At 40.4% G+C, this 24,962-nt stretch overlaps 1 protein-coding gene across 1 annotated transcript; it reads right to left on the bottom strand.

Moving 5' to 3' along the window:
* Positions 1–4,104: 4,104 nt before the first annotated feature.
* Positions 4,105–5,958, bottom strand: MS3_00004385 (uncharacterized protein). Its single transcript, XM_051212299.1, has 4 exons — positions 5,726–5,958; positions 5,449–5,693; positions 5,179–5,415; positions 4,105–5,144 (listed from the first exon to the last, which is right to left on the bottom strand). Exons 1-4 carry the CDS (start codon positions 5,751–5,753, stop codon positions 5,142–5,144), a joined length of 513 nt encoding a protein of 170 aa, XP_051072471.1. The 5' UTR covers positions 5,754–5,958; the 3' UTR covers positions 4,105–5,141.
* Positions 5,959–24,962: the final 19,004 nt, after the last annotated feature.

The following is a 24,962-nucleotide window of genomic DNA, read 5'->3' as shown; positions in this document are numbered from 1 at the left end:
TCTTTACCTATTAGCCGTTTCCTAACAACTACATTACTTACTCGATAGTCCCAGGATATACGAGCAATGCTTGGAAGACACCTATGGTCAAATACTAGTAACCTACGAATATCCTCTACTCTTACCGGCCATGTTTCACTGCCACAAAATAGGACGGAACGACCTGCTGCACAGTAAACCCGTCCTTTGGTTGTAGACGGATATCTCGCCTACTCCATAAATGACGCAAGTTGGCAAAAGCTAGTCGAGCCTTTTGTATCCGTGCTGAGACTTCTTCACACACCAGACCACAAGGGCTAATGAGACTCCCGAGATAAGTGAAGCGATCGACACGCTCAATTACTTCACTCCCTATCATTAATTCGGGTGTCGATGCAACCCAATCCTGAAGCAACATTTCGCATTTCGAGGGGGAGAATCGCATCCCGACCATGCCTGCATTGTTGCTTAGAGTGGTCAGAAGACTCTGCATTTTGTCAGCGTCTTCACCAAATAGAACTATGTCATCGGCATATTCCAAGTCAACAAGTGAACCTCTCGGTAGAAGTTCAACCTCTGTAAATTTAGATGAGGAAAGTGTAATCTCTAAAAGTACGTCAATGACAAAGTTGAACAAGAATGGAGAGAGTGGACAGCTCTGACGAACACTACTTGAGGTAATCAATTCTGATGACAGTTCACCATAAGCTCTCACTCGACCAGTTGTGTTCGAGTAGAGAGCCTTTACAAGGTTAATGTACTTCTTCAAACCACCAATCAGAGAACAGGGAATTATCGATCGGACCAATGACGCATAAAACCCGTATGAGCAGTCAAGGCTCGTTATCGGTCCCGCTTCCCGCCTATCCCAAACTGTTAAGTTCAGAACACCAATTTCAGCCTATGCGATATGAATTATATATTTCAAACATACTGGGTTTATATACCAACCAAACAGACCACATCGTATCAATGAAATAGGAAACAACATTTGCCCAAATGTGGCTGTGAATAAGGGAGGTAGTAATTAATAGACAGGGAATAATCCAAGAATTGTAAATCGTATAATAATAGTTCATAAGTCAAAATAAAGCTTATAATAAGAGGAACACGAATATGAAGTTTGGTTAATTAACAATTATACGATAAAAATATACATTTAGTATTGGTCCACAAATGGATCCCAAGTCACCATTCATTGTTCTTATCGGGATAGAACAAATAGGACATGCATTCCGGAAACCATCAAATTGCATCACAAAGCAAACGCTAACTTGTCATCCTGAGGGGAAACGGAAAACAGGAAGACCAAAAACCACACCCCAAGCTGCCATCTTTGGGGAAATTTTGGTGAAATCCCTAAAGTGAAATAGCCTTCCCCAACTTTTGGGGAAATTTAGAGGTTTGGGTCCCATTTCCCCAAAATTGGCAGCTCGGGACTGAGTCGGGAATAGGAAGCAGATATGAGAAGGATTTACAGCAACCGGAAAGGCCTGTCGAGAACAGAGTTGTATGGGAAATCTCGATGGATGGTTTATGCTCCTGCACGAAAGGTAACAAGCGTAAGTAGGCATTTCATCCGATGAAGATCCGATAGTTTACCAACCGACTTATTATATACACCGACTGCCCTGTCTAATTGACGGTCTCAAATTACTCAAGCGATGCTTCGAAGACGAAATTAGAAACTACCTATGACTATTCTTTACTTATGAAAGCCATGTTTTATAGCTATATATAAATCAGATCGAAGCGGACTACTGCACAGCATACTTATGTTTTTCCCGAGGGTCATGACTGTATGTCCAGGTGACTCTTAAATACAGATGTATGTGTAGTAGGTACTATCTGACTAGTATACATTGACCAAATGGAAAGTTAGTGTTATTAATTATCAAAAGGTTGAGAGGAAAGCTCTTCAATTATTTTGTCGATAGTATTTTAATTTAAATGCAAGATAAATGGCAACCAGCTTCTTCCCAATAACTAAGTGCCTACGTATTGTAGCCTTTTGCATTTCCTATGCCATAAAAAAAGGTTGGAGCACCTATCCTGTCATAACTTAAACTAACTGATGTCTAATTCTTGTCCATGTTTACTCTCCGGACTTAGTAATACTGACCTGTTGAAAGACATTTTATTACTGAATAATTTCAAATAACCCCAAACCACTTTATTTCAGCTGTATATAATGATAATATCCTAAATGAAACGACTCATCAGATCCATTAGCTTACATTTCTACTAGTTTTTCAAAATCCATACTTATTAGATCGATATTTTTTGTAGTTCACGCAACACATAATATGTTTTGTTTCGTATTATGCCAAAAATCAGGTAAAATTCGGTAATCATTCCTACAACTCATACGTTAACATATAATTAGATAGTTACAACTAAACAAATAACTAAACTATTTGTACGAGCTTTGTGCACAAACTAATTTACTACACGGATTGAATGTCGTAACAATTTCTTAAAAACTTCTAAGTGGGATGGGAACTCATCTGAATTTAGTGACTATTTTTACATACTAATTGCATTGATTTTCTGTCAAACCATTCATCCGGCTATTGACGAATATTCGTACTAGTTGTTTGTTTAACAACGTTCAATTCCCTACCTGCGACCAGTGGAAATGTCAGGAACGTTAAAAATTCTGTATCTACCCCAATTTATGCTACATGTGAATCTAAGTGTCTATGTAAGCAGAGGGAGGATGCCCCATCTTAATTATAACTTATTCCACGTATATACTTACATTCTACTTAACTCCATTGTTTAAAATACCAACCATTTGATAAATGAATTACGGTACGCGTAGAAATCACTTAGTGATAATTTATCGTGCTAAATACATTACTCATTTCAACACAGGCACTTCCACCCTGACATAAATATGTTACCACCAGTTAGAGCTGAACATTTAATGAGTGATAGTAAGAGATGGTACGAAATGTTGGGCAAGTCCTGAACACTACAAATTCCAAATCCAAGATAGGGATTTTATTGTTAAGCAAGCCCCCATCATGTGCAGTTCTATACATTCGGCTTCGAGGTACACATCTGATTTGATGGTTATTTAATGATATAACGAGATGATAGGTCGAAACTACATCCTTTTATCCCCTATGACTTTTGTTCAGCATTGCTTCCGTTTTAATTCAGTGTGATGATCACTCAGTGTAATATTTGTTTTCCAGTGCGATATCTTATTCTGTATAACATACGACATTCTTGTACTAAGTTAACATGAACTAGACTCAGCATGTGATTTGTTATAACCAAGTATTTCCCACATGTGATTTTATCCTAATTATTATTCAAAATGCGTTTGCAATCAATATATAAATGTGTATTTTCGACTAGAATCGACAGATTTAGGGGTTAATAATTCTTCATTTGTACCAGTTGTGTTTTCACATTCGTGTCGTGGGAATCAGTGTTTCCTCGTTTTCGAGTATAAATGATAAGCAATCCCAACATAATAATCAATGATAACCAGATATAACAAGCAGCGTCCACATAGATCTCAGTAATGCTACGGTTGGCGAAAGTTGCTGAATGCGTGTCCAACCTGTAGTCTAGTAAGTGCGATGAAATACTTACTGGTCGTCTACGTGAGCACTGTATGACCTTGTGACGAAGTACCTCCCACTAATTCCCATTAAATAAAAGCACACAGGCAAAACACCTAGAAATATCGTGCAAAAACTGATATCAAACATGTGGGTCGCTTCTAATGTCCTGACTCCAAGAAATGAACATCCCCCCTTACTAGTCAATGTCGAGAAAAATGATGAATGAAGCGGTTGGGCAAGTTTAACTTCTTATTAACCATGGAAACTTCTCAATGCTGATGGTTAATGATATGACTGTGGTATCCTACGTTAAAATATAATTGATCTATCCGCTGGGATCATTACTACTATTAATATTACCACTATCATGTAGATATTTGACACTGTGCCTGTGTGCGTGTAACCAGAGCGGATAAACGTATATATCAGTTTCTATCTCCTTTTTGATTGTCACAGTTCACACTATGGGAAATGAAGATATCCCAAGTTGAACATATTTGTGTACAAAGAAATCACATTGAAATTCCAAATAGTGCATATATACGTCTGAGCCGTTTCTGGCACATGTTTAGCCATTCACAATGTCGAATTTTTAAGGTCGCTAACACAGAAATAGAAATAACATTGTCACAAACGAGATATATTAGTGATCAGTGGGAGATCAATCATAATCGTAGTGAAAACATAATGCGATAACCGACTAGGTATTGAATTTTATTACCCATTGATAGTCTTAGATTCTACAGGACTAATTAAACTTGTTTCTTGTTCACATTGACACTAAACATTTTAGAACTCGCCAAAGTCGATGTCTTCAATCTTCTGTAAACTGATTTGAATTGACGATACAACCGGCCGAGGTTTAACGCCTCACAATGAAGTACAAAATCTAGTGGACTCGTTTACTGTTATGCTTGGAATGATCAGACTAAAGCTTGATATTTCTGGTTTTATTATTTGTGTTGATAAGACAACTAATCATATTAGTACACTATAACAGCTACGAAAAATACGTCTTCGTAATACCTAGTGCCAAGGAGCTGAAGTGTTGCGGACGTTCTGATTATACTGGTGGTCGAATGAGTGACTTGGGCACTTACGTAAAGTCGAAAGACCGTTTTTACAATCACATTGCGGTGAAGAGCTAATCCGCGTGGTTTAACTTATTACAAGATAGTTCGGTGGTGGTTGGCTGAGATGGTCTAAGAGATTTCTCAGGAGTCTTTCAAGAGGAAACTGGACATTACTAAGGTTTTAGAACAGTACTTCAACATTATTTACCAACATTACTCTTACGTTTGATAAGCATGCCCAGGTTCATACCTCTAAGCATCGGCAATTCATGGATACGGAAGTCCATTAACCGAAAGTCATTCTTTTTTTACAACCATTTGAACCATTAGACGTTGCTTAGGCGATCAAGACAATGATCTTTACGACCAACTCACTTTCCCTTACTCTGAGCGATTGACTTGATAATGTATACATTCACTGAGAAAAGCAGTAATTCAGAAACATATCACATTGTATTTGTAAATTACAAGATGTTCATGATTTCCAAGATTCCAAAGACGAGGCGCCTTACTATCTTCATGATTACGAAAGAAAACCAACTTACACATTTTTCGTGAATCAATCCATCCTTGAAGAAAACGAAGTATGGTGTCATACCGTCCTCACGGAAGTTCATCAAAACTACCATGGCTTCAGGATTAGTTGACGGCCCCGTGAAACATTCATATTGGTCAAAGTTTGCAAAGACATCTTTCATGTACTTGTTGACCTGACTTTCAAGTAAGGGTAGCTTGTCTGGATCAGTCTTTTGCAAACGTTCTTTTATAGCTTTTAAATACGACTAGAACAATATCAATTTAACTGGATAACTTACTTTAAGTTGAGCTTTGTATGATTTTAGGTCATAAGGAACACTAATGAAACCATTAGCGTGAACTAAATCAATGACCCTTTCACTCGTATCATCCACATCTTCATCGTCTTCACCCTCACCAGAAGGGTTGGCGCCAATAAGTCTCCCATCCACCTTACTTGAAGTTGTCGTAAACCTCGATTCTACTTCATAAAAGAAATCCGCGACGACACGAGGACAGTGAGAGTCTGTGAACATTTCATCCTCTGAAGAAAATATTAAAGATATTTATTCATACCAGTAATCATGTCCTTAAACACAATCATGGTGAGAAACAAACAAGGCGCACTGAATTGTAACGCTAAACATGTGAAACAAGTTTAATGTACGACGTTACGATTCATTCAATTTCGATTATGCCAAATTTTTGTTTTTTGTACAGCAGCGATAAAAACAGAAGTTTGCATTTCTTTGACGTCTGATGCAAATAAATGTTTTTAAATATCGAAAACTTTGAGTCGTAGTTTTGATTCACGAGTAGCGGTAAATAAATCCCAAAAATAAATAGCTCTATAAGTCTTTGATGCTTACCATAGTCATTTTACTGGAATCACTTAGCTGAAGCGCTCTGTCACGCATCCACATCAGATCACTAGTGGGTACATCGTGCTACGTACGCATCCCTTTCCGCTACTAGTTGGCTTAAGCCAAATGTTCATTCGAGATACGGATTGCCTTTTAAATATATCTTCGAACTCTTTCAATCCCGACTTCTGATCTGATCGAGTTGGCGCACTTCAGTTATAAAAATGTTACTGGTTCAGGCGTTTTTAATCTACGAATACTTTTGGCATTGTTAAGGAATCTATGTAATGCCTAAACGCTTATATTCTTACATAAACCAAGGGACTAAAAGAAGAAGAAATAGCCCAGCACTATGGGGAGACAGTAATACTTCATTACAAGTGGAGGCCGACTGTGGCAAGGCTCATGTATTCTCAAACTACTTTAGCAACGTATACGTCGTAGAAACACCCTTCCCATCAGTTCATATAATTCCCCACCACATACACACTGGACAATGTAACCATTAAAGAACTTTATGTCTTTGGTCTGTCTTGATCAGATTACTTAGTGATAAATTTGCTTTTGATTTGCTCTCATGTTTTGTCTCCCAAACAGAGAATTTACAAGGACACTCCAAAATGTTAACAGACTCGAGACAAATTACTTGTCACTTTACTATCGACTTTCCCATCGAATCATCACCGAGTGTAATTCATTACCTCAACACATGATTGAAACTCCATCTCTCGGTTCTTTAAAAAAAATGGATTAACTGGGGGAACATCATTGTCAGGTCTAACATAGGCCATCTTGTCTCCTTTCCTATCCATACTGAAACTGATCTGTACATGATGACTAAAAAGGAATGAAATTTTTCACGTTTTGACAAAACTGGCTTTTGTAGCGTTAAGGAATATGTGGCTAGAACCTAACGCTTTTGGCTGAAGCTAGATGAAAGACTATCATTTCGAACTTTCTTAAATTTGACTTCAATCTGTTGAAGTTTTATTTTCATTACACTTCTATTTTCTTATAGCTACGCCTAAAAAAGCTGTTATCGTCCTCACGATTTTGACTAATTGTTTGGAAATTTCCAAAGTACTGTTCCTATTCACATGGTAAAAATGACCGACAAAAGTCATTGGTGTGGTGGCCTTTTGCGTATGCTATCTTTCGAATATTGTCTGCGACGTGACAGCTGGCGAAGCTGGCCCCACAAATGTGAATCATGCCACCACCAGTTGCATACAAGCTTTTCTGCGAGCCAGCTTCTCCCCGGTTATGCAGTGAATCCTGCCATAAAACTCAATGCTCCTAGGTCAAACATTTTAACTTCCCACTCTGTTAAAGATACTGGCAAACGACGAAACAACATCTTCGGTCAATCTGACACCAGATAATCATGATACAGTGCCATAGCTAAGATAACCGGTTCAACAGTTACCCTGGTTTGAGAGGTTGTGACTGCTATTTCCATTACTGTCGGCTAGGAAGTATTACCGGTTCAAACCATATTTTTTATTATTAACAAGAAGTATTTATCTACTGATAAGAAAAACTACCGTTCTTCGAAAATGTGTCTAATGTAAGCACTGTCGAGTGGTTGAATGTGGACATACGGTGTTGGGAGAGCATAACGCCTACATACGATAATGTGGTTGATATAAACAAATGGACGGGTCTGAAGTTCGAGGTGCCAAGACGAAAGAGAAAAGATATGGGTTTGGTTCTGAAAATCAGTTAGGACATATTCGATTACAATGTCAGGGTTTATTTTCCCTAGATATTGTTGCAGAAGTAAGAGATTTGCCCACGTTCGGTCCCAACCGCCCACCAACCAGTATTTCTTTGCAAAGAAACCGGGGAACTGAATGCGCTGTTACCAGAAGCACCGTGGCGTAAATGCTCTTCAGAATATATCTAATTTTTTGACAGTAATCATTCGCCTCAACGTATATATTCTTTGGCTATGGAGAATAAATCATAAAGTAACGAAAATCCAGGCTTATCAATATTTCGGCTTTTCAGAACCCGCATATAATCCGTTCCCCTTGAAATAACCAAATTACTCATAGTTAACGAGGGCGCACGGGCTTCGGATTTTGCAACATTTTTGCGTGGTTATTTTTTTTTCTCATTGGATTTTCACTCAGATTTATTATTTATCAGCGAAAAATACCATATTTTGATATAGGTTTCATTAATTTGATAATTCATCTTGACGCTCATCTTCATGCACTTATTCCGTTAGATTTCAAGTAGTAATTTTCTTTTCGTTCATTAACGTTCATCTATTACCTCTTGACGAATATTGGACTCAATCATACCGTCTAGTGTTGATAGTCTATTAATTTGAGTTCTGACACTAACCGTTCGGATAATATAAACGGCACTAATATTACCTCTTCAAATGATGTCCAGGCCATCTCAAAGATATGCAACCTCCCATGGATCCTAAAGCGCCTGCAAGAGGTCTAAATCCGCCACCAAAACAAATCACGTGAGGCTATATTAAAACGATAATCGGTCCGTATCATACGCTGACGCTTCAACAGCTATACTAGGCATGCACCATGTACCTCAAGATGACATCTCACTACCTCGCATCCTGCACCTCGCTCCCAAACTTCTCAGAGCAACGCGCCACTAAAGAGATCTGCCTCTAAACCACAGGAGGCAGATAATCATTGTTGGTGTTGGTACCGCAAGAAGTATGGCAAGTCTTCTCAAGATTATAGAAGACCCATCACTTTCCGGAAAACGATACGAAGAACTACTGCGCGAGGGCGCGTTAACGACAGCCGCAGGCGATGAACATGGCCGTTTATTACACGTCACGGATTTCATTGCGAATGTTTGCCACCTCAACCATAAATGCGCAGAAGTCATTGTTCCTCTCGTAAATCCTGACGACTGACTACATGAGGCAGTTTTCAACCTGTAGGCTGAAAATGCGAAACCGATCAACTCATACGGTAAGCGATATGTGCATCTCAACATGGGCCTATACAAACCCATCCACTGGGTTTTCGTTGTTGCAGATGTTTCAAAATCAATCATCTGTATAGACGTACCACAACTTCAAAATGTGCCAATCGACACGTGCAAACGGAGGTTAGTAGACGGAAATGCTAATTTAACTGTTTGTGTAACTTCATTTTTTGTTGTATATCATCTCCAATCAGTTAAGCGCGTAATCAACCCACACTACCAACGGATACACGACAAGTACTCTGACCTGTACCAAACGCAATCACAATTACCGTGTATCACCACCAATGCTGCACACTATATCATAACCACAGGACCACCTGTATTCTCAATAGCGAGCTGAACAGCTCTCAAAAGGCTAGGGTCGGCCAAAAATGAGCCCAGCAATATGATAGACCTAGGAATCATTCGCCCGTCGAACAATCCACAGGCGTCTCTCTTGCACATGGTCCCTTAAAAGAATGGCAATGATTGGCTTTCAACTTGTGATGATCGGCGACTGAATACGAGAACCACTCTCGATAGTTACCCCTGACCATAAATCAACAACCTGATAAATACTTTAAAAGATATGTATTTTCTATGACATTGATTTGGTTAAAACATACAACCAAATTCCCTTGGCTTCATACGACATTCCTCGAACGACTGTCACCAGTCCCCTCGGCCTATATGAATCTTCGCACATGCCATTCGGTTTAACAAATGGTGTACAAAAGATTCAGGGATTCATAGACTTCATCTTTTGAGGTCTTTCTCGGACACACCTTGATGCTCATGGCGTCAGCTATCTGAAAATAAAGATGGCAGTCATTCTGGATTAACCAGAACCAACCACAGTCAGGCAATTGCATGCGTTCAACGGCTTGATAAGTTTTAATCGACTCATTACAACGAATTGCGCATTTCACGTGAGACCTTTAACAGATCAACTTCGTGAAAAAGCGAAACTCAATTTGCGGGACGATGCGACTAAAACATCCTCCACAGCCAAGGGACTTATCGCCAAAGCAACAATAGTCGCACATCAGAACACCAAAACACGCATTAGTATCGCAGTGGACCCATCCGACTCGACAACTGAAGGAGTCTTGCGACGATTGGTAAAAACTGCTGGCAGCCTTTAGGACTCTTCTCAAGACACTGAATCGAGGTATAACGCTTTCGATAGGGGACTCACAGACATGTATTTTTCTGTCAGTTACTCTCAACACTATGTGGAAGATTAAGAATTCACTCTGTTTACCAATCATAGACCGCTTACCTTCCTTTTATGCTCATCTTCAGACAAGTCCTTTCCTCGTGATTCTCGACAGCTAGACAACATTTCGCTTCAGATATACAGCATATTTCTGGGACGAACCACGTAATTACAGACAATTTGCCTCATATAACTACCTTGAAGTTTTCAAGGAATCGGTCTTCGTAAACACGTTCAGCCTCAAAAAGAGGACGTTGATGTTCAGCACGACTTATCTTCATAAGATAGTTTCCTAAACTCTACCGTTTCCTGCAAAAAGCAACAAATCCGAGACAATAATCACGCCTTATCAATGTAGAGATTATGCTAACGCTGACTGGGAAAAACGTTCAATTTTTAATTAGGCACTCTGATTGTAATAGTCTTGCCGAGCTGCAGAACAAATGGAAAGGGGGATGGTAGCCACTGATCGGGAAATAGCGAGTAATAACAAATCTTGGGATGTTGGACTTATCGATGTACTTAAACAGTTTGACTTACAGGTTGGATGAATGTCAAGCAATTAGCGATGATAATAGTGAAAAACCACAAGGTTTTAAATTTCTGTCAGGTAGCTTTGAAATACATTGCTATGACAAGTGGCTGAGTTCCTTTGATAAATAACATTCAGTTTACCGCAAGCGTACTGATACAAATTTAACTATCACTTTGTAGTCAGAGTTTGAAAAACTGATGGTTGCTGTCACGATCAGTAAGGGGTATAGACTACAGATCAAGAGTGAACCTGACACTATGCAGTTGTCTCTACAAGGTGATAAAACTCTGAGTGATGTATAAATGTCCAATAACTGAACCGAGGAATATCAAGAACATGAGAGACCAACGGTGTCACACTGGACTCATGTGAATGGTAGTAGTGCGAAACGCCCTCAGTGCCGAGATAGAAGTGACAATATCGTTAAGAGTTTGCTGGAGATTCGCTCGAGTGCATAAACTGATGATTTGCGTGAATGATTTTGTCGTCATACCACTGACTGAAATGGACAGGTTTTAAATCGTCCAGTATTTGAGCGGCTGATGGACGTACCGGAACCATCTTTTGGATAACAGCCACAAAGGAACAGTACCTCATAAAACACAGAAAGTGCAACGTCGAGGTTAAATAATTGCAGTAGTTCAGATGTCTCATAATGTCACGGCGAAATAACATTTATATATATACCAACAGTTGAGCTGAACGTTCGTTTGGATATTGTTGGTGTAAGTTGTGTGAGTTAACGCAAATATATATGAAGACTATGGCGGGGTTAGCAGAGAATTCATTAGGTAGTTTAGATATTTGTCGAACCAGCATTACATGTAAATAAACCGAAAACAGAATTAAGATGATATACGTGTGATAAGAAATTCGAGTCACGGCTTACCATGAGAGATAACAGTAAATGGAAAGAGTAAAATAAACATCAGTAACCGAAAATGTAACTAAGGTTTAGAAAGTGAAGATAACGTGGCTATTCCACAAACGGCTGATAGAGAAATCTCATTATTTAGCGTTGCGTAACATATTACGTACAGTAATGCGATAAAATATCTAGTTAAAACAGAGACTGGGACTTTTTGTTCATATGCAATGAGTTTTTCCACAGTTGGTGGACTTACGATTTCGATTTTAACTTGACGGGAACGACATAACATATGACTGCTTTATGTGACAGCAACTAGGAAATGTTATTAGGCATCGTAAACCTAGGACGAAATAATATAATACAGTCCAAACCTTAGTTTGGACTGAAGAATAACTGTCCAGGTAGGCTAGATACTCACCCCTGCTCGGTTGAAACCAAAACAAGGTGTTTGGGTGAAATGACGGTTCTATAATTCATCATAAATTTAAATGTATATTGTTACTTAAACAAACATGACCACCCAGCAATTCAACCGATAATTGTTCAGTTAATCAAATCAGTCTCAACAAATAATTGTTATTACATCCTGTCTGGATAGACCACGCACAGATTCGTTCAAAAGATAATATTTGGTTGCGTTATAACACAGAGTGTTTCCAATTCTGGAAGGGTGCCTCAATTCACAATCAAAAATGCACATTTCCATTCAATACAAATAACACAGTCAAAAGGAGGAACAAATTTAATATGGCTGCTGCCAAGACTAAGAATCAAGTAAAACAATATAAATTCAGTTCAAGAAGAAACATGAAAAGTTAGTGAGGGCGTAAGAAAAATAAAAACTATGATGAAATACAAATATTTCCAACTCAAATGGAATCAAAAAGACTACCAAAACGTACAACTAAAGGAATCAATAGGAACAAACTGCAAGTGTCAGTCAGTCAGTCAGTCAGTCAGTAACAACGTAGAACTTCGTACGTACGTACATCAGTTCGAGTTGCCATACCACATTAGCACAGAGACGCAGTGGTCGATTAAAATCTCGAAGTGCTAGATGTAGTAAAATTATGAGCTGTAATCAGAAAAATTAGGGTTTGAAGATATTATTCAAGGAGTATAATCCAGTGAAATAAATTTGGAAAGAGAAAAAAGAAATGGACATGAAGAATTCAGAAGATTAGAATTTGGGAGAGCACAAAGAGTGGATGCACCTGCGCCATTGCAAACAATTTTGAGCCATGTCATTCAGGGTCTCTAACCATCGGTTGCTATCATCTCGCAGTCTCCAACCAGGTAGTCTACACCTACCAACATGGCTGAAGGCCAGTTGAACTGATCCCCAAAGTGTTCTGCTCATCGATCCAATCTCCTGGATTGAGAATGTATAATATGTTCATCTTTTTCTGAGATAGATTCGCCTACAGTTGGGTTCCTAATACCGGTTTACTTAACAAGTCTGAACAGTTGTCTGCTGTAGCCTATTGCCGCTGCCTTTTCCATCTCTCTTGCATTCGCTACTCATCACCGTTCACGATCATTGCGTAGACTTCTTGTCAGCTTGCGCTTAAGCTGACTCCGCTCTTCGTTATGTTCAGATCCAGATGGAATGAGTTTTCGAGCATCTATCAGTGCGGTAGATGCTGTTGAGATCCAGTGTTGCCTCCTAACCATACAGGTTACCGTACTAGCAGATATCACTGCTGTTTCCACAGTTTTTCGGAAGTCATTCCATGCTGCCTCGGGGTGGACACCACTTACATGACTGCCTAACTGTTTTCCTAGTTGTTCCTGAAATATATTCTTAGCTTGGCTATCTTTAAGTAGGACCCTAAGAGGTTTCCCTGAAGCGTCTTTCCTACGTCCACTAAGACGCAGGCAAATACGTGCTCGCACTAGAGCATGATCTGAATCTAAGCATGTTTTCCAGAATGAACGACACTCTTCTATCGAGCCCCTCCATCGGTGGCTGATAGCGATGTGATCTATTTGGGTCCAACGTTGGGACGAATTAGGGGGTCGTCATGTTAAAAGATGTTTTTGCTTGTGCTTAAAGTTAGTATTCGCAAGAAACAGGCGGTTATCTGAGCATAGCTGCAACAGACGTTCGCCATTATCTGTTTTTTGAGACACGACGCTATAAGATCCATCGAGATGTCTTTCCCTATCGCTTAGTTTACCTACTTGAGCATTAAATTCACCAGCCACTATTACTACATCAGAGCGCCTAGCTTTTCGGACAAGGTCAGGAAGCTTTCTGTAAAACTAATCTTTTACATCATCTGCGCTGCAGTCAGTGGGAGAATAGGCAGAGACGACAAAGAGGCAACGACGAGTGTCCCTATCTTTCCGAGTCCTTATTGTCCCGTTTAGTAGGACAGCGCACAAACGACTGTCTACTGGGATCCAGTCTAAGAGAGCTAGTTCTGCCCTAGGACTCAATGCTATACCTACGCCGGCGAATCCACGAGAAGCAGCATCAGGGCTTCCAGACACACGAAGTGTGAATCGAGTTGGTTCTTTGTTTTTATATGGTGATGTCAAATGAATGACGCTACTCGGATCCTGGAAGCGCGTTTCGGAGACGCAGCACACATCGATGCCACGATATTCTAAAGTCCTAGCTAAGGAAGCCTGTTTTATTATTTGGCACAGTGTTGGGACGTTGAAAGCTCCTACGTGTAGTTTAGAGCGTGGTTTCAGGAGACCAGGAATAACGTTCCGCGTACTCGAATCGTTCGCCTTAGCGGTGCAAGGTGATAAAAGGACGTGAGAAGGGTTAGTCGGGGAGATAAGAGTGGTATTAAGAGGTGTAGGAAGGATTTGAATGTGACCAACTTCGTCTCGTGTGCTGTTACGGGTATGAGGGCTGATATCACTTCCCGGCTGCCCACACCGTGGAAGGGTATTTCTTGAGGAACCTGAAAAGGAAATTGGATTAGTGTTGGTCTTAGCGACCTGGGAGCGTGACCGCAGAGCCCAAGGGACAACTGCTTGAGGCCGGTCGCGCTCGGCCTTTTCGTGGAAGGTTTTTAATGTATCAGCCCCGTTCTTCAAAGGGCCTTACCGCCGGAGACGGAAATCCATGGGGTAAGGTGAGGTGTGACATTTTTAGGGTCGACCTTTTCTAACCCCACCCCTTTATGTGGGAAGGCAGCACCGCTGTCATGCCGGTTGTCCGAGGGAAACACCTTACTGCTGTCACAACCCTCCACAGTCAGCAGTACGACTTCGCCCTCAGACCTTGAGTTGCTGCTTTTAGTCTTACCGTTCTCCAATCGACCTGCCTGGCATGGTAGAACCTACAGGAACATATGTTTCAGCCAATATAGCTCGGTTGGGTCATCACGATGGGCAAGTTTAACCACCGCGTCAACGTAGCAGCTTCGGTCGGGACTGCAAGTGTATACATGGAGGGATTTTCACACACAAAACATTCAAAATGGATCTTACAAATGTAATTATGGAACTTGCCTGAGTTGGTTTCGCTTTCATTCGAAGAAGATTCGGAGCAGACGGTAGGTCAAATTTTTATTATATACGAGGCGTTGTTGAGTTGCTTTTTGATTTAGCATAGCGTTGTAGACTGAATTTTTATAGGTCGAAAAATAACTTATGCAAGATACTTATCATCGATTGAACGAAAAACCTAACCGAAATCTAAGATTGCAGGAAATTTATAGTCCAAATTCACCTTAAGCTCCTGACATCTGTATTGTCCACTTGACTATGGAACTCAGCAGTTGGAAAGTAGGCAGACATTTATGATTAAGAAAAAAATCCTAGTGCATGGTTTGTGATGGAGAATTGTGTATAAAGTGACTAAACACGAAGGTTAGTTTATTATCAATAGCTGAATGAGTCTTGCTTACATAAGTTGCAGATAGATATATGTTTGCGCTGCCTAGTGGCTATACTTACGAGTGGTTGATATCTTAGCAAACATGTTAATAATAATAATATTACACAGGAGCACTTACGTGCTACTAATGGTTGTTAGCGAACCAAGATATATGGTTAAAGTGATAGTTGAATAGTCTTTTATATCGATCAACTGGGTCATTCAAATTCGAGTACTGATCAACGTTGAGATAAACGTGTCAGCAGTAACTGACAAACTCAAGAAACAACGACAGAAACGGAAAAGGATTAGTGCAGAATCCAATGATAAAGATTATAATAATAGACTGTATTATCGAAAGTCCTGCTCATCAGTGTATATCACCTACGTAGATTATCTGTGTCAGATGATTGGGGACCCACTCAAGTTATACGGGAATCATTTACATAACCAACTCATGTCGAAGTCACACCTTATGGTTAGTATCTAACGCGGTTTACTCTTAGGTCGTGTACAGACACTATGGCTAATTTGATAATCGTGAAAAATAAAAGACGTTATTAGAGAAAGTAAGTGCAAAGAAAAACCTACTAGTACTACTACCTCATGGACCAGTCCATGACATGAAATGAACTAATGCGTTTTCGTTGTCCTTCACCATAAGCAGGATTGGTGAACTGTTCGACATTCAGCAAGCCTAAAACCAGATGGTTTGGCTCGGGCCCAGAGATATTTCACTGGGCCTACGAACATACAGCAACAAAGAATCATTAGACGATCATGCAGTCTAAGCTTCTTTAATATGGCTAATCGTATGTGTGACCGAAAGCAACTATTGGTTGTATATATTTCGATATCATGAAAGCTTTTGATAAGGTACCACGCAACTTCCTATTCAACACACCTCAGTCAGTTGGTATTAATAACTCTCTTTTGTAATGAGTTAATTCTTTTCGCACGAACAGATACCAAACAAATAAGTGTAACTCTACAACATCTACATCTCGACCAATAACCAATGGTGTTGTACAGAGGAGTGTCTTGGGTCCATTGCACGTTATAATTTACATCAACAATATGTGCAGGTGCTTCAACATAGGTAAGACCTACCTTTACGCTGATGCCTTCAAAGTCGTCTATAAAACTAACATTTGCAACTTACGTAGTACTATGCGAATATTCCAGCACTAACTTGATAATTTAGACAACTGGTGTAAGCACTGGAGCTTCAAATTCAGCGCATAGAAACGTGGCTGGCTATGCGTTGGTCCTCTTACAGATTATCCTTCCTAATGCCATGCCTTAGATCATGACACCCTCCGAGAGTGGAAGCTCGGCGTGGCGCTAAACAGAAGCTTGAAGAAACTTCTCCCTCACCAGGTATCTGTATATAAGCAATAGTTATCTCGCAAAGAAATGTATGACAAATGAACTTCATGAGTTTTTAAGGCTTCTTGATCAAGCCGTTTGTGATTAATAGAAGTATCTGAACTACTTTACTAACTAGGAATCCCCGAAATAGCACAATTTAAGTCAGGTAGAACTAGATGAGCACTAACAAACGTATTGTATTTCGAATTCAAAATCATGCACATACCAAGTAAGGAAGAATCACTAGTTGGTACGAACACCACACCATTACAATAACTTGTTCCCTAGCATGTGCGTACACTCATATGTCCCGCTGATATATCATATGCTCTTTACAAGTTTAAATTTCGAGTGTTTTAACATTCAAATTCGCATTGGTTTCTTCCATAATTCTGCAACCGTTTTCTTAATGTTCTCTGAAACAAGACGTACAAATGCTACTAAAATATGGTTTTTCACAAACACTGCTTAATCACCAGTGACTTCGCATTTGTTATGCTGACCATATAGAATCCTTAAGGTAATCCTAGGATCGGAGACGCAACGTGATCTTCTGTTGAGCAGTGCTCGTAGTTACGACAGTAACAACATTCGAGCAAGACCTGATATATTTCCTAAAGATATAATAAAAAGGAAGACGGCGGTACCTGCACTAGAAACCCGTCGACAAAACGGTGAGGAAAATCTCCGATTATTGTTTTTTCTAGTAGTTAGGTCTTGTAAGCGAATGCTACCAAGGCCTGTGTAGATAAGCCGTTCTCCTTCGGAGTTTTATATGCCAACACTCGTAGTCTAAGGGACAAAGTTTATGGACTAGAAGCATTAGTGGATAGACTAGGGGCCACTCATTTTATCCGTGACAGAAACTTGATTAGTTCATGACTTCGACATTACTCCAGAATTATCTGGATACCATTACCAGACCATTTTGTTTGTATTAGGCTCTTTATGTTTGAGAACAAGTTGATCGATCTGTGATATTGAGGTTGTTTTCCTACGATCACCATTCAGACTCATGTTTCAAAATTTATGCTGGATTAGTTATCCGACTAAAAAACCTATATCATGCTAACTCGGAATTTTACATTAAGGATGTGTAGCAGGCATCGGATGAAAAAAGTCAGACAGTAAAAGGCATAGTTATTACTTTTCTTAATACTTTACTCTCTATATGCACTTTCTGTTCTAATAAAAAGCCTACCTTATTCCAACCCTGACTTCGCTTCCTTCATTTGAACTTACTCCATCTTGGTAAATATCACAACTCATTGTTCTTTATTACTGCATTCTCTTATTTGGAGCTTCTGATCACATTTCACTTTAGCTACAAGAGCTAGTATGAAGTTAATCTAATAATTTATCATACCTCTGTCTGTTCCATTACAAAATGTTAAGTAATGTTTATAGTTCATATCCAGGTGCCTTGTTGCTCCTCAGTTTCTCTTATTTTCAGAACCATGCTCTGAGGGCGCATCTATGGAACTTCTGACATCTGGAACAAACTAGAGGTACCTGTTTTCCTAAGGTCATAGTTCACACCAAGCGCTCTACAAGTCTACTTTATAACAACTATAAACTTAAAAAGTTGCATTGCATAAGTACTTGACACGAACAAAATCTTAACACAATAATGCGGAGATTAAATGTGGTGTGTAACGTGGACGCGATGCCACTTTGAAGAATATTTTCAAGATCGCTCAGTGTAGTGGTAAATAAATCCCCAAAATAAATAGCTCTGTAAGTTTTCAACATTGGATGCTGACCATATGTTTTAGTGGACTCGAATTATATTAGGTGTTGCTGGTAAGAGCGTTGTCAAACACCGAATACCTGTGCCATCATTATTGGTGAGCCCGACGTGATCTGGTACACCTAATTGCAACTGTGAGTCTGTTCCTTTTAGGGATTTTTATATATTATCGCCTTATTTTTTACTTTTCATACATTGTGATATTTTTTCCCCGTGTCTCAGGATATCTATATATTTTTCTCTCGTATTCTCGTACTTAATATTCCCCTATGACCGAACAGACTCCTAAGATATTTAAGATTAAGACCATGTCCCCACCCTCGTTCCAACTCATGCCCTTCTGGTCCGACAATATCGAAGACTGGTTCTGCTACGCAGAAGCCGACTTCCACGAGCACGGTGTGAACGACACACGTGCACAATTCCTCGCAGTAGTCAAGGCACTACCGCGGGAATTCAACAGGTACGTAACACCTAGTATGTCTACTAGTGATGTTTCTGAACCTTACGGAACCTTGAAGCGTTCTATCCTTAAATGAGGAGACCTAACCGATCGACAAAGGTTAGATCGACTCTTTAATAACATAGATCTGCAGCACGGTTCTGCGGAGGACATGTTGCAGAGGATGAGGGAGGTGATAGGCCTAAGAACTTTCGACGAAGACCTATTCAAACAACTTTTCTTATCCAAACTTCCCCAACAGGTGCAAGCGGTTCTGGTCTCGTTTCAGAACAACGCTTTAGGCGAGCTGGCTGCATCTGTCGATCGTATCTTAGAAATAACGAAATCTTCTACTACCGAGGTTTTTTCAGTCAAAGAAAAGCCTCACACGACTCAGAATGACATAACCGAGTTATGTCATACACTCACACGTTATCTTAATCTTCGTACCGACCGTAAGAGATCGTGCACCACACGTAGAAGCATTTCTCGTAAGCGATCCGTCTCTAGACCACGAGAGACAGATAACCCCGACTGGTGCTGGTATCATAACCACTATGGAAAGTCTTACAGAAATTGCAGAAAACCCTGCAATTTCCCCATCTCAAAACCGACTGATTCGAAAAACAACTCGGGAAACTTCCAAGCCGGCACGCGTTAACGACAACCGTAGCCGGCGAACATAGCCGTCTGTCATACGTCACAGATGTGACAACGAGAGTTCGCTACTTCGTCGACACTGGCTCAGAGGTTAGCGTTCTCCCAGCGAATCCCAACGACCGGCTTCACGAATCGACTTTAAACTTACAGGCGGCAAACGGAAAACCTGTCGCTACGTATGGCAAAAGGTACGTTTACCTTAACGTGGGCTTACTCAAACCCATTCACTGGATCTTCGTTGTTGCAGATGTTTCTATGCCATTTATTGGCATGGACCTTCTACAACACCATAATCTAATCATCGATACTCGCAAACGGAGGCTAGTAATCGTAAACACTAATTTATCCGTTTGCGTAACTTCTTTTTCTGGTTGCAGATTATCCCCAGTCACAATCAAGCATACGATAGACCCACTCTATCAACCACTACTCGATAAGTATCCTGGCATTCATCAAGCGCAACCGAAATTACCGTGTGTAACCAGCAACGTTACACATCACATCACGACTACAGGACCACCTGTATTCTCTAAAGCACGACGACTAGCTCCTCAAAAGCTAAGGTTAGCGAAAAACGAATTCGATCACATGATAAACTTAGGGATCATACGACCGTCAAGTAGCCCATATGCATCTCCGTTGCACATGGTCCCTAAAAAGGACAGCAACGATTGGCGTCCAACTGGTGACTATCGGCGATTGAACGCGAAAACCATTCCCGATCGTTACCCGTTGCCTCACATTCATGATTTGACAGCTACCTTGAAAGGTACAACTGTCTTTTCGAAAATCGACTTGGTTAAAGCGTATAACCAAATCCCTATGGCTACTGACGACATACCGAAAACAGCTATCATAACTCCCTTCGGACTCTATGAATTTTTGCGAATGCCTTTCGGTCTAAGAAATGCTGCTCAAACATTCCAAAGATTCATAGACGACGTTTTTCGAGGTCTCAACTTTGTACATGCGTATGTTGACGACTGCCTAATCGCAAGTCCGGACAGAGAATCACATCTGAAGCATCTGGATCTTGTTTTCGAACGACTAAAAAAACATGGCATTACTGTAAACGTTCAGAAATGCCAAATCGGGACCGACTATCGACGCTCAAGGCATTCGACCCCTTAGGACCAAAGTGGCGGCCATTCTGGATTACCCAGAACCGACCACTGTCAAGCAATTACGCACGTTTAACGGCTTGGTAAGTTTCTATAGACGTTTCATACCCAAATGCGCATTACTCATGAAACCACTAACCGACCAACTTCGTGGAAATGCGAAATCCATTAATTTGGACGACACCGCACGAAAAGCATTCTCCACAGTTAAGGAACTGATCGCTAAAGCAACAATGCTCGCACATCAGGACACCGAATCACCCATTAGCACCGCAGTAGACGCATCCGACTCAGCAATCGGAGGAGTCTTACAACAATGGGTTAACAACTCCTGGCAACCATTGGCATTTTTCTCTAGACGGTTGCTAGACACCGAATCGAGGTACAGCACATTCGGTAGGGAACTTCTAGCTATGTATTGTGCTGTACGACATTTTCAACACTACATCGAAGGTCGTGAATTCACTCTTTTCACTGACCATAAACCACCCACCTTCTCTCTAAGCTCTCCTTCAGACAAGTACTCTCCCCGTGAGTCTCGACAACTGGACTACATTTCGCAGTTTACTTCAGACATTCAACACATCCCTGGAGAAAACAATGTAGTTGCAGACGCCTTATCTCGCATAACTTCCTTGAACAGTTTCCGAGGAATCGACCTTCTTAAACTCGCCGAGCTTCAAAAAGAAGACACTGATCTTCAGCAGGAGTTATTGTCTACAACCTTTAAACTACGCAGGCAAGGAAATCTTACTATGTGACACATTTACAGGTAGGGATCGCCCAATCGTGCCGAAACATTATCGACGCAATGTCTTCAACACATTGCATAAACTTCCTCATCCAGGCGTTCGTGCAACCATCAAGCTTATAGCAGCACCGTTTTGCTGGCCTGGTATGAGTAAAGACGTGAGAGAAGGGGCACGCTCCTGTGTAAGCTGCCAAAAATCTAAGGTTATCAGACACAATAAATGTCCTTTAGGCTCATTTAAAACTCCCAATGCTCGTTTCGAACATGTTCATCTGGATTTGGTAGGACCTTTACCAGATTCAAATGGATACTCTTACCTCTTAACCTGCGTAGACCGTTTCACTCGATGGCCAGAAGCAGTACCTATCAAGGACATCACTGCTGAAACAGTGGCCCGCACCTTCGTCGAACGATGGGTAGCAAACTTCGGCTACCCTTCAACCACCACTGCATAACGCGGACGTCAGTTTGAATCTGAACTTTTCCATCGTCTGACCACACTTTTAGGAATCACTCGTTTCCGAACGACTGCCTACCACCCACAAACAAACGGGTTGGTAGAAGGTTTTCACCGACAACTAAAAGCTTCACTATCAGCTGCAAACGTTTTACAGTGGACTGACGCTCTTCCACTCGTCTTACTAGGTATTCGCAATGCATTGAAAGCTGACATTGGATACACTGCGACTCAACTCGTTTATGGAACGACACTTCGACTTACAGGAGAATTCGTGGACCCTTTATCCTCTTCAATAAACATGGATCTAACCTCCTACACGAACAGGCTTACAAACGCAATGCGTTCAGTTAAACCTGTTTCCACTCGACCGCAATCAACCGATGTTTTCGTTCAACCTGACTTACGATATAGTACACACGTTTTCGTTCGTCGAGACTCGCATCGACGACCATTCGAATCAGCATACGAAAGACCTTTCAAAGTTCTTCAACGTGAATCTAAGTACTATATAGTCGATAAGAACGGAACAAACGATAGCGTCAGCACCGATCGCTTAAAAGCAGCGTATTTAGAAGGAAATCCTATTCACGTCGACTTTCCTTCGGTACAATCGCACAACACGACTCCTACGCTTATAATTCCTCAACCGACAGGCAACACACCCGATGATACTTCAATAGTATCAGAAAATAAACTTAAGACGACGCGTTCTGGAAGAAGAGTGAGATTTGCAGAACATTTAAACGACTACTGCACGTAAGGCACTACTTGACAATTTTAATATGCTTATATATTTATATTTATATTAAAAAAAACAAAAAAACATTATAGTTTTTTTAACGCTATTACGTGTGCTTGAGTTTACTTTCTTTTTTTTTGCTGACATTGTGTTTTTACGCACATACAAGTGTATTTCGACATGCACTTACATTTTCTTCTTTCTTTTCCAGGACGGCTGGAAAAGAACGATGCAGTTTACGAGGAGCCGAAATTTTCATTGTACTTTCTCTTTTTTTACTATACTGTACTTCATGGTCCTATATAGTAAGGAAAGACGAGCAGACGCTGCTAAACTTAGCAAGCTATCAGAGGAGTGTTTACCAACGACAAAACTCGTTGGGTTTAAACTTCTGGCTGGCCACGCCTTAGGGTCATCACTACCACACTAGGGGGGAGTGATCTGTAGCGGTAAATAAATCCCCAAGGAATGAACTGATATTAACTTTTATGACCACATTTATTTAACGTGCATGCTGTGAAACAATAAATGTAATTTATAGATCATGCCTGTAAAAATGGCGTGTACCTGCCATTGCAGAAATATATTATATTGTACCTAAGAAGTGATAGACATAGATGTAGGGAAAGAGGGGGCATCATTTTATACATGGTCAGTAATATAAATATCCGCTCTTATATTTGAGAATACCATGAGAGTGGAGGGAGGCGAAATCCGACTCACATGCATCTTGGATAATGGGTCGAATGACTCACGAACTAACGTGAGCGGTAACCCGGGAGGTGGAGATCGAGCCAATCACTCATTCTTACCGATACCCACAAATCGATTACGAAACCCACGGAGAAACACAGCACAATTACATTTGGATTGGAAAACGACAAAAATTTTTCAACAGTGGTGGGTGTAACACACGGAGTTGCTCACCATAGGGCAAACTCCGATGGATTGCAAAAACAACTATTCCAGCCTCGGTAGTTGCGCCGTGCTTCGATGTGGCCTGTTTCTCTCCAGAAGGTTCTAACAGGCTTCACCGACTTGTTTGGCTGGAAGGGGGACATGATAGTGAAACTTGTGAAGTCATTAGCTGTGAGCTCACTATCAGATATGGTACATTTGTAGTGGTATTCAGCCTCAACCACACAATCCTCAATGCTGAACACGAGACATTTGAGATAATAGATGTTCAACATTTAACGCGGAGAAAAACTCAACGATGGATAAGGCGGGAACAGAGAATTGAGTCAATTCCAACTGATAGGATGGCATGGCTCAGCCTCGCAGGCGTGGTCGCTCTGTACAACATACTTAAATACGACATATTAAACATATTGTTCTATCACCAGCCTGAATGTGTTTTCCATCATATATTGGTAATTGTTACGGTGCGATGAGTCAGTGTAGATAATGATGTTATTTCCACGTAATATCTTATAAAGTAGACAGTTACAGTAGACAGTTACTGACCAGCAGACATTGATGGTGAGGACGATAACTTCAATCCACTCGTGTTTGTGGGGGTAGAACATTTTGTATGTACCAGGCTCTTTATGATTGAGGATAAGTCAATCAATCTGTGATATAGATTGTTTTCCTACGCTCACCACTCAGACTCACGTTTCCGATATTATGCTGGATTAGCTATTCTACTAAGACAACCTATAACATGCTAACTCGGACTTTTACACTAGGATTGTGTGGCTGGCATCGGACAAACAAAAAAAGGAAAAAAATAGACAAAAAAAGATATAGTCATTAGTATTCTTAACACTTCACCCTCTATATGCACACTCCCTTCTAATAAACCGCCTTCCTTCTACCAACCTTGACTTCCTTTCCTTCATGTGAGCTTACTCCAACTTGTTAAACATCACAACTCATTGTTCTTTATTACTACATTCTCTTATATGGAGCCTCTGACTTCATTTCACTCTAGCAAGAGATAATATGAATTTATTCTAATTTATTATACCTATGTCCGTTCTACTACACAATGTTAAGCAACGTTGTGCGTTCATATCCAAGTGCCTTGCTGCTCTCCCGTTTCTCATTTTTTCTTCAGAACTTTGCTCTGAGGGCACAGTTATGAAACTTCCGACGTCTGGAACAATCTTGACGTGCGCGTCCCCTCAAGGTCACGGTTTGCAGCAAGCGCCCTACGAGTATACGCTATAACAACTGTAAACTTAATAAGTTGAGAAGCGTTTCGTGAACCAAGAAATGTTGTAATTTATA

This window comes from Schistosoma haematobium, chromosome ZW (genome assembly GCF_000699445.3).
Source record: "Schistosoma haematobium chromosome ZW, whole genome shotgun sequence".
Classification (NCBI taxonomy): domain Eukaryota; kingdom Metazoa; phylum Platyhelminthes; class Trematoda; order Strigeidida; family Schistosomatidae; genus Schistosoma; species Schistosoma haematobium.
This window is presented reverse-complemented; position numbering and strand designations above follow the sequence as displayed.

Coding starts and splice junctions, on each gene's coding strand:
- MS3_00004385 (XM_051212299.1), bottom strand. CDS start 5,753: ATGATTGTGTTTAAGGACATGATTACTG. Junction 5,694..5,725: donor GTTTAAGGACATGATTACTG/GTATGAATAAAT, acceptor TATTTTCTTCAG/AGGATGAAATGTTCACAGAC. Junction 5,416..5,448: donor CATACAAAGCTCAACTTAAA/GTAAGTTATCCA, acceptor ATATTGTTCTAG/TCGTATTTAAAAGCTATAAA.